Below are 10,503 nucleotides of genomic sequence, written 5' to 3' on the forward strand. Positions count from 1 at the left end.
CCTTCTGCCTCAGCCTTCCGAGTAGCCGGAATTACAGGCGCACGCTACCACGCCCAGCTACTTTTTTGATTTTATTGTAGAGATGAGGTCTCGCCTGCCCAGGTGGGTCTCAAATCCGCAGGCTCAGGCAATCCACTCACCTCAGCCTCCCCAAGGCGTGGGATTACAGGCTGAGCCACCAAGCCCGGCTTCTATGCAATAATCTTAATCTTAGAGTGCAGGGACTATTAATGTCCCCATTCTCAAGAGGATAAAATGGAAAGAAGCTCAGGGAGTTTAAGGAACTCCAAGGTCACAGCAAATCAGAGGGCAGAGCTGAGGCAAGAGCCAACCTAGAGCTCTTTCCTGGAAAGCCAGTCCCCAACTTCAGGGAGCCCTGAGGGACTTGACCTTTGGTTTCAACTTAAGGGGCTGCTTCCCTGGAGAGGGTGGTGGTAGGGAAAAGAGCAGCTCCTACTATTTGTCAGCCAAGACCTTTGCTCCAGGACTAAGCTTCCAGTAATTTATTAACATCAATACTGACCAAGATAAACAGCCAAGTGGCCAGCCCTGAAGAGAGAAACTGAGGGCTGGAATGCTGGGTGGTGGAAGGGGAACCTAGGATCTCTGATGGACTCCCATCTCTCCCCATTGCTCTCTAATTCTTCCTGCTTACAGGGCTCAGTTTCCTCTTCTGTCAACAGAGTGGGGCAGAGCAGCCCATCTCTACAGGTCTTTTCTAGGCTGAGCATGGACCTCACACCTGTAATCCAAGGGATTTGGGAGGCCAAGGCAGGAGGATTGCTTGAGGCCAGGAGTTTGAGACCAGCCTGGGTAACATAGCAAGACCCCCATCTCTACAAAAATAAAATAAAAATTAGCCAGGCATGGTGGCGCGTACACATAGTCCCAGCTACCCAGGAGACTAAGGCAAGAGGATCACTTGAGCCCAGGAGTTCAAGGTTACAGTGAACTATGATCACACCACTGCAGTCCAGCCAGGACAACAGAGAGAAACCCTTATACACACATATATATATTTTTTTCTTTTTCCTTTTTTTTGAGTTAGAGACTCACTCTGTCTCCCAGACTGGAGTGCAGTGGCCACTCCCAGCCACCGCAGCCTCGACCTGCTGGGCTCTGGCGATCCTTCCGCCTCAGCCTTCCAAGTAGCTGGAACTACAGGCACGCACTACCATGCCCAGCTAATTTTTGATTTATTGTAGAGATGAGGTCTCGCCAAGTTGCCCAGGTGGGTCTTGAACCCGGGGGCTCAGCAATCCACTCACTTCAGCCTCCCAAAGCCCTGGAATTACAGGCTGAGCCACCGAGCCCGGCTATATTTTTTTTCTACAGAGAAAATCCAAGAAGGGATTTGTTATCAAAGATCCCAGGCCAGGCTAAGAGGCTCAGCCTATAATCCCAGCACTTTGGGAGGTGAGTGGATTACCTGAGCCACGGGTTCGAGACCTACCCAAGCAACTTGGCGAGACCTTGTCTCTACAATAAATCAAAAAATTATCCAGGCATGATAGCACACACCTGTTGTTCTGGGCTCTTTCCATCCCCCAAACCACAAGCAGAATTAATGCTTAAGAGCACAGGTTCTGGAAAAAACTGGATTCAAATCCCAGCTCAACTTCATCTTTCTAAGCCTCATTTTTCATCTGTAAAATAGAGGTCACAGAATGGAGCTTTTAGAGAAAGGATCTGGTGGCAGTGCAGCTAATACCCCTACAGTATTCTTACCTAACATTCTTTTATTTTTTTTTGAGTTGGAGTCTCACTCTGTTACCCAGACTGGAGTGCAGTGGCTGCTCCCGACCACTGCAGCCTCGACCTGCTGGGCGCCGGCGATCCTTCAGCCTCAGCCTTCCAAGTAGCTGGAACTACAGGCGCGCTACCACGCCCAGCTAATTTTTTGATTTATTGTAGAGATGAGGTCTTGCCAAGTTGGCCAGGCCGGTCTTGAACTGCGGGCTCAGGCAATCCACTCACCTCAGCCTCCCAAAGCGCGGGATTACAGGCTGAGCCACTGAGCCAGCTGGTGCATGCTTATAGTTTCAGCTACTTGGAAGGCTGAGGTGGAAGGTTCGCCAAGCCCAGGTCCAGGCTATGGTGAGCCTTGATCACGTCACTGCATTCCAGCCTGGGTGACAGAGTGAGACACTGACTTGGAAAAAAAATAATTAAAATGCCTCTTGGGCCCCAAAAAACATAATACAGCTTTGTCCAATCTGTGTGGTCTCCCTCAGCTTGATCTGTCCAGCCTCTTCCCACATCTCTCATACCTCCTATTCAACCCTACCATCATTTTCACATGGATATGTTCCCTCAGCTGTCCCCGAAACTACTAACTCATGTCCTGCCATCCCCAGAGTACCCAGCACAGTGCTTTCGGATGGGAGCTACTCAATAAATATTTGTCCCACATAAGGACTTTTCAGTCTCTATTTTTATTTTTTCGTTTTTTAGTTGGGGTCATACCCTATCACCCAGGCTGGAGTGCATGATGCAATGATGCCTCACTGCTACCTCTACCTCCTAGGCTCAGGCAATCCTTCTTCCTCAGTCTTCTGAGTAGCTACAACTACAGGCCTATGCCACCAAGAACTCCAGGGCTCAAGCAATCCTCCTGCCTTAGCCTCTGAAAGTGCTAGGATTACAGGCATGAGCCACCACTCACAGCCACTTTTTCAGTCTCTCCTTAGGAAAACTTATTATAGATGATACATTTGCACTGCTTGGAGACCAACAGTCTCAATACCTCCCTACGTAAACCTGCTCCAGAACATTATAGATTTATGTGCTGGATACTATAAACTTTGTTCTTTTTTTTTTTTTTTGAATTGGAGTCTCACTCTGCTGCCCAGGCTGGAGTGCCGTGGCACACTCCCGGCTACTGCAGCCTCGACCTGCTTGACTACAGCAATCCTTCTGCCTCAGCCTTCCAAGTAGCTGGAACTATAAGCGCACACTACCACGCCCGGCTAGTTTTGATTTATTGTAGAGATGAGGTCTCGCCAAGTTGCCCAGGCGGGTCTCGAACCCGTGGGCTCAGGCAATGCACTTGCCTTGGCCTCCCAAAGTGGTGGAATTACAGGCTGAGTCAAGAGCCCGGCCTATCTGATTTCAAAGCCCACATTCTGCCCTCACCCCAGCAGCCTCATTGCCCCCAAATTCAGTGACGAGAAAGGCTGTTGCTGTCCCTACTAGTGACTCCGGAGAGATATGAGGCAGCCTGAGAGGCAACAAGAGGGAATGTTCCCAGGCATCCAGTGTAGAACTGAGGCATAAGTAACTGCAAAGCAGTCATTGAGGAACTTCATACATTTTTTTTAAATGAAACTGACACATTTTATTATTTAGTTTTTAGGACCTCTTTGTAATTTACAGTAGATACTTAATTTCCTGCTCAGGTTTTCTATGGCAGCTTCTACCAAGTCAGCATGGAGGTTGGGACAAGGCAACATTATGTGAAACTATGCCCTGGAAGGGAGATCTGTGGTCAACGTGTGCATGGTACGCTGGGAATGGCATGGCTGGAGTCACGGGAGGTGAAAATATTCACCAAGACAATTATGAACTAAGAAAGGTAGATTCATTAAAGGAAAGATACGTTGTGAAGGACACAACAGGCAGGACATCAGCAAGAAGGTCTGATGTCTGCTGCCAACTTCATAAATATTAATCCAAATGACTTCACAGCAATCCTGTGAAAAACACCAAGCAGGGATCACCATCTCCACTTTACCCAGAAGGAACCAAGGCTGACAGAGGTTCAGTGACTTATACGGGGTTACTGAGTAAGGAACACCAGGCTGCTTCTAAGCCCCACATTCCTTTTGTGGCCTCTGGTTATTTGCTACACAAATGGTTCTACCACCGACTGATTCTGTCCCTTCCCTAAGCTTCAATTTCTTCATCTGGAAAATAAGGAGCTCATAAAAGATGATGTTCCTGCAGGGCTCAGTGGCTCAGCCTATAATCCCACGCCTTGGGAGACTGAGGTGAGTGAATTGCCTGAGCCCGGGGGTTTGAGACCTGCCTGGGCAACTTGACAAGACCTCATCTCTACAGTAAAAATCAAAAATCAGCCAGGCGTGGTAGCGCGCGCCTGTAGTTCCTGCTACGTAAGGCTGAGGCGGAAGGATCACCGGATCCCAGCAGGTTGAGGCTGCGGTGGCCAGGAGTGGCCACTGCACTCCAGTCTGGGCGACAAAGTGAGACTCCAACTCAAAAAAAAAAAGATGATCTTCCCAGGGATCTTTTAGCCCTGACATTAAGTGGATCTCTTGCAGAAATTGCTGGGGACATAGGCTTGGGAAAGAGTCAAAGGTTGTTGCTAGTGTTAGACACCTCACAACCATGGCCCCTCTAATCCTCAACAACCCTATGAGACACACCCTGTTTTTTGTTTTATTTTGGGTTTTTTTGAATCAGAGTCTCACTCTGTCGCCCAGGTTGGAGTGCAATGGCATGCTCACATCCACAGCAGCCTTGACCTGCTGGGTGGTCAGACGATCCTGCCACCACAGCCTTCCAAGCGGCTGGAATTATAGACACACACCACCATGGTAATGTTTTGTTCACTGGAAAGATGAGTTCTTGTCAAGTTGCCCAGGCTGGTCTCAAACCCCTGGGCACAGGCAATCCTCTCGTCTCCACCTCCCAAAGTGCTGGAATTAGAGGTGTGAGCCACAGTGTCCCAAGTACACCCTATTTTATCACTCCCATTTTACAGTTAAGGAACCTAATGCTTGAAGAGGTCAAATGACTTGCCACAGTCATCCTACCCAGGAAGGCTGTTAAAATTTGCTGGGGCCAGGCAAACTCCAGACTCTTTCCACAATGTCAGCTTTCTTCCTAATTATTGGGAAGTCCAAATGGGAGGGCATATGCCCACTCCTCTTTCCCAGCTACCCAAAAGCCCCACTGCACCATGTTCTATTATCGCATGGTACGCCCTAACAGAACTCTGCAGCTTCACTCCTGGGCTGCAGGGCAGGAGGGATGCCTGCTTCCTTTCCACAGGTAGGGAACAGGTAGCCTCACTTCTTTGGCAAATATTCTTTGAGCATACACTGTCCTAAGCCCTGCGGGGGTGGAAGGCTGGGGAAACAGAGAAAAATGAGATTATGGTCTAGTGAGACAAGCATATAGGGTGATGATAGCAAAGATGGGAGATGGAAAAGCAAGGGTCCACCCAGGGTCAGAGAGTCAAAGCCCTGCCTCAGCCCACAGCAGGGCCCAAACAAATGCTCAGGCCAGACACATGCCCAGCCAGCCTTCTCTCCCAGGAGGCCACCAGTTGTGGTGCAAAGTGCACGGTGCATCAGAAGACCTGGGTCCCAGATTCAGTGCTGCCACCACACAGCAGGGAGTGACTTTGGAAAACTCCCTTCCCCTCTCAGGCCTCCACCTGTACAGTTCTGGGTGGGGAAGCAAAGGGTCTGTGCACCTATGGCCCCTGGGGATCCCCCACTGCTCCTCTGCCCTCAGATCTTCTCCCCAGAACTTGCCGGGGAAGGCACTCAATCTCCCAGAAGCCCCTAGTGGGTGCTAAATCACAGGCCAAGCCCTGGGAAAGTGGCCACTCCTGTCCTTTGCCCCCGCCACTCTCTAGGACCCAGGCCCCTCTCACCATCTTTCATTCTCTGCCCAGACCCAGGTCCTCGCCGGGACAAAGACCCTGTCTATACCTTTCTCACCTCCCCGATTCTTTGCCCAGACCCCTCCCTAGGCCTCAATCTCGGTTCCGCCTCTCACCCCCAGATTCCAAGGGAGGAGTGTGAACCCCTCCCCCCAGCCCAGACCCTGGCCTTCGCCCCTGCAACCCCACCGCGCGCGTCCGCCTCCACCCGGTCAGGCTCTCACCGCGCCGCAGCCGCAGTAGCTCCATCCCCAGCATGGGGCCCTGGACCCCCCAGCCACCGCCGTGCCGCCGCAGAGATGCTGCACAGCCGCGGAGCCATGTTGGAGCGGCAAAGGTTGCAGGAAGGCCCCGCCCCCGAACCCGGGCGGGGAGGCGGGGCGTGAGTAAGCCCCGCCCCGCCGGCGCGCCCTCCTCTCTCGGCAGCCAGCCAGGTGGGCGGTGACCGTGGGCGTTGCCCCTGGGCAACCCCCAATTCAGCAGATGCTGGAGGGAAGTCGAAGTTTTTGTCCTCTTGGCCCTTGCAGCTCTGCTACTGATTCACTCTGTGACCTTGAGCAAACCCTTTGCCCACTCTGGGCCTCAGGATCCACCTCGGTACGATGGGAGCATCGAAAAATGATTACCAGCGGTCCTTAACAGGGCTTTTAGAGGATGAGCAGCAAAAGAGCAGAAAGCCCCCTGAAACCGTGTACAAAGTTATGTGCGCCCGTGTGTTTCTCTGGAGAAAAGCACCCACTGGCACGCTTTGTCACATTATCAAAAGAACGAACTCCCTACAAGACAGGGGAGCAAGGCTCTGGCCACAGGTACACTTTCTCTCCACCATTTCCAGAATTCTCCCTTTTCATCCCTCTCTACCTTCTCTGCCTGAGCCTCTTGGAGCCTCTTTCGCCCGGCCCAGCTTTTTTGCCCGCCCTCAGAACTAACCCACAATCCCCAGATCACAAAAATCAGCTGGAATGGGGGTCTCGCAGACCCACAGGAGGCCTAGGGAACTTATGGCCTCCAAAGTGGCAGGGACACGCTTTCCAAAAGAATGCCCACCCACTGATTGGTGGTTCCCTCCTGGTGTCCTTGGGATGAGGGAGTGGAGGGCAGGCTTTAATTTCCTGATTCCTTTCGCAAATACTGAGTATGCCTGGCCAGGCCCTGTGATGACCTCTACGGCACCAAAGGCAAGCAAAACAAACCCCAGCCCTCTTAGGAGTTAAGGCTTGGTGGAAGAGAAAATCAAATCACCACTGATTTTGAGCCCCTTCCTTCCTCCACCTTTCCTGTGTGACACATTAAATATTTGCTGAATACAACCAGCAGCAGTGGCTTATGCCTGTAATTCCAGCACTTTGGGAGACTGAGGTGAGAAGATTGCTTGAGTCCAGGAGTTCAAGACCAGCCTAGGCAACACAGCAAGACCTCATTTCTACAAAAAATTTTTTAAAAATTAGCCAGCATGGTGGCACGCGCCTGTAGTCCCAGCTACACGGGAGACTGAAGTGGAAGGGTCCCCTGAGCCCGGGAGATCGAGGCTGTGGTGAGCCCTGCATGCACTCCAACCTTCGCAACAAAGTGAGAGCCCATCTCAAAAAAAAAAAAGATTAAATATTTACTGAATAAGTGAAACTTATGCACCAAAATGTTTTGCCAATTGTGATAGAAGCTATGAAGAAGTATGTGGAAAGATAAAATTTTAATTTCAAAAAACAGAAGGCAGGGCAAGGTAGATGACACCTGTAATCCCAACATTCTGGGAAGCTGAGGTGGGAGGATTGCTTGAGTCCAGGAATTCAAGACTGCCCTGGACAATATAGTGAGACTTCATCTCTATAAAAAATTTAAAAATTAGCCAGGTGTGGTGGGGGGGGCCTGTAGTTCTAGCTACACTAGAAGCTGAGGTAAAATTATTGCTTCAGTCCTGGATTTCCGGGTTACATTGAGCCAAGAGTGTGCCACTGCACTCCAGCTTGAGTGACAGAGTAAGACTGCCCTAAAAAACAAACATACATAGTCCAGGCTCAGTGGCTCAAATCTGTAATCCCAGCACTTTGGGAGGCCAAGGCTTGCCTGAACCTGTGGCTAAACCTATGGGTTCAAGACCAACTCGGGCAACATGGTGAGACCTTGTCTCTACAATAAATCAAAAAATTAGCCAGGCGTGGTAGTGTGTACCTACAGTTCCGGCTACTTGGAAGGCTGAAGTGGAAGGATCACCGGGGCCCAGCAGGTCGTCGCTGGGGTGGTGGTAAGCGTGCCACTGCACTCCAGCCTGGGCAACGGAGTGAGACTCAAACTCAAAAAACAAACAAACAACAGCAACAAAGTATGTAGTAGATTTATAATGGGGCATGGGAGGAGAAGGGAGGTTCTGTATAGACTTTGAGTATCTGTGATGACTTCTATAAGGAAATTAGGTTTGAACAATAAATTTTTCTTGTGTTTTCTAAAATTGCCACAATAAGCGTGTAATTATTTGTGTGATTTTTTTTTCTTTCTTTTTTTTCTTTCTTTTTTTTTTTTTGTGAGTTGGAGCCTCATTCTGTCACCCAGACTGGAGTGCAGTGGCCGCACCGGGCCACCGCAGCCTTGGCCTGCTGGGCTCTGGCGATCCTTCCACCTCAGCCTTCCAGTAGCCAGAACTACAGGCACGCGCTACCATGCCCAGCTGATTTTTTGATTTATTGTAGAGATGAGGTCTCGCTGCCCAGGCGGGTCTCGAACCCGCGGGCTCAGGCAATCCACTCACCTCAGCCACTCACCTCAGCCTCCCAAGGCGCGGGATTATGGGTTGAGCCACTGAGCCCAGCTGTGTGATTTATTTAAAAGGAAATTGTGTATCATTGTGATAAATGGAAAATCAGAATCAATTATCATAAACAGGAAGAACCATAAAAATAAATGCAATATTATACAATTTTTTTTTTTTTTTGAGTTGGAGTCTCACTCTGTCACCCAGACTGGAGTGCAGTGGCCGCTCCCGGCCACCACAGCCTCGACCTGCTGGGCTCTGGTGATCCTTCCGCCTCAGCCTTCCAAGTAGTCAGAATTACACGCATGCGCTACCACGCCCAGCTGATTTTTTTTAATTTATTGTAGACATGAGGTCTTGCTGCCCAGGCTGGTCTCGAACCCGCGGGCTCAGGCAATCCTCTCACCTCGGCCTCCCAGAGTGCTAGAATTATCGGCACGTGAGCCACTGCTCCAACCAATGTTATGCAAATTTTTAGAAATGCAATGAAAACAACAATGTAGATGCTACATTTTAGCTCCTGTGGTTACAAGGTAAAGCACATAGGTGTCAGAGACACAACCAGTCCCAGATTACCACAGCGATCTGAAAGAAGTGAATTTCTGCAGCTGGGCTCGATGGCTCAGCCAGTAATCCTGTGCCTTGGGAGGCTGAGGTGAGTGAATTGCCTGAGCCCGCGGGTTTGAGACCCGCTTGGGCAGCGAGAGACCTCATCTCTACAATAAATAAAAAAATCAGCCGGGCGTGGTAGCTCCTGCCTATAATTCCGGCTACTCAGAAGGCTGAGGTGGAAGGATCGCCGGAGCCCAGCAGGTCAAGGTGGCTGGGAGCGGCCATTGCACTCCAGTCCGGGTGACAGAGTAAGACTCCAACTCAAAAAAAAAAAAAAAAAAAAAAAAAAAAAAAAAATTTAAATAAAATAAAAAAAGCCAGGCTCGGTGGCTCAACCTGTAATCCCACGCTTTGGGAGGCTGAGGTGAGTGGATTGCCTGAGCCCGTGGGTTCAAGACCCGTCTGGGCAACTTGGCGAGATCTCATCTCTACAATAAAAATCAAAAAATTAGTAAGGCGTGGTAGCGTGTGCCTGTAGTTCCAGCTACTCAGAAGGCCGAAGCAGAAGGATCGCCAGAGCCCAGAAGGTCGAGGCTGCGGTGACCGGGAGCGGCCACTGCACTCCAGTCTGGGCAACAGAGTGAGACTCCAACTCAAAAACAATAAATAAATAAATGAAAGAAGTGAATTTCTCATTATAAAATTCAGTGGAGCCAAGTTCATGCTTGTAATTTCAGCCACTTGGGAGGCCGAGGCAGGAGGACTAGTTGAGCCCAGGAGTTTGAGATCAGCCGAGACAAAACAGCAAGACCCTTATCTCTAAAAAGCTGGCCAGGTGCAGTGGCTCACTCCTGTAATCTCAGCACTTTAGGAGGCAGAGGCAAGAGGATTGCCTGAGCTCAGGGATTCAAGACCAGCCTGAACAACATGGCGAGATCTTGTCTCAAAAATCAGTCGGGCGTGGTGGCGCATGCCTGTGGTTCCAGCTACTTGGAAGGCTGAGGCAGAAGGATCACCTGAGCCTAGCAGGTCGAGGCTGTGGCAGCCATGAGCGTTACACTGCACTCCAACCTCGGAGACAGAGTGAGACTCCAACTCAAAGAAAAAAAATAAAAAGCATAAATGAATATAGTCAAAGGGAGGATGGAGATTATGTGGCAGCAGCTTCTCACTCAGTACAAGGAATAATTTTCTAACAAAAGAATGGACCACTTGGTGATTGGTCACTGCATTATGCCAACAGAGGCTGTGTAGCAGTTCATTGGTCTTGTGATAGAGAACATTTGACAATAAAACCACAGGAAGCTGAACCTGTGGATGGGGAGGGACTGGCCCTGCTGGTCTCTCTCTCACCAAAGCCTTGGTGTTTCTTGGTACCTTGCCCACTTTCTGAAGCAGGGAGAATGAGAGGACAGACCTGCAGCCTCCTTCTTTGGGTCTTGGCATTTCCAAGAAGGACTTTCCAATCTCCTCCACCCAGGTAGGGCAGGAGAATGAAACAGGATGACTCTGGGAGTATGCTTCTACACCTGACTAGGAGAGATGGGAGATGGAGCTCCCTTTCCATCCCATA

The 10,503-nt window shown here is 50.1% G+C and overlaps 1 protein-coding gene across 2 annotated transcripts in view; it reads right to left on the reverse strand.

Moving 5' to 3' along the window:
• The window catches only part of NIPSNAP1 (nipsnap homolog 1), a 20,193-nt gene extending 14,177 nt beyond the window's left edge, over positions 1 to 6,016 (reverse strand). Inside the window, exon 1 of one of the 2 annotated variants that reach the window (XM_008047852.2) lies at positions 5,857 to 6,016. In XM_008047852.2, the coding sequence (XP_008046043.1) occupies positions 5,857 to 5,954 (98 nt within the window). In that variant the 5' untranslated portion in view covers positions 5,955 to 6,016. The remainder of the gene's footprint in view (positions 1 to 5,856) is intronic. The other variant, XM_021707445.1, reaches the window with a different exon arrangement.
• Between the last annotated feature and the right edge of the window lie 4,487 nt (positions 6,017 to 10,503).

The sequence above is a fragment of the Carlito syrichta genome, unplaced genomic scaffold, assembly GCF_000164805.1.
Source record: "Carlito syrichta isolate Samal-C Ts95f unplaced genomic scaffold, Tarsius_syrichta-2.0.1 Scaffold117975, whole genome shotgun sequence".
Taxonomy (NCBI): domain Eukaryota; kingdom Metazoa; phylum Chordata; class Mammalia; order Primates; family Tarsiidae; genus Carlito; species Carlito syrichta.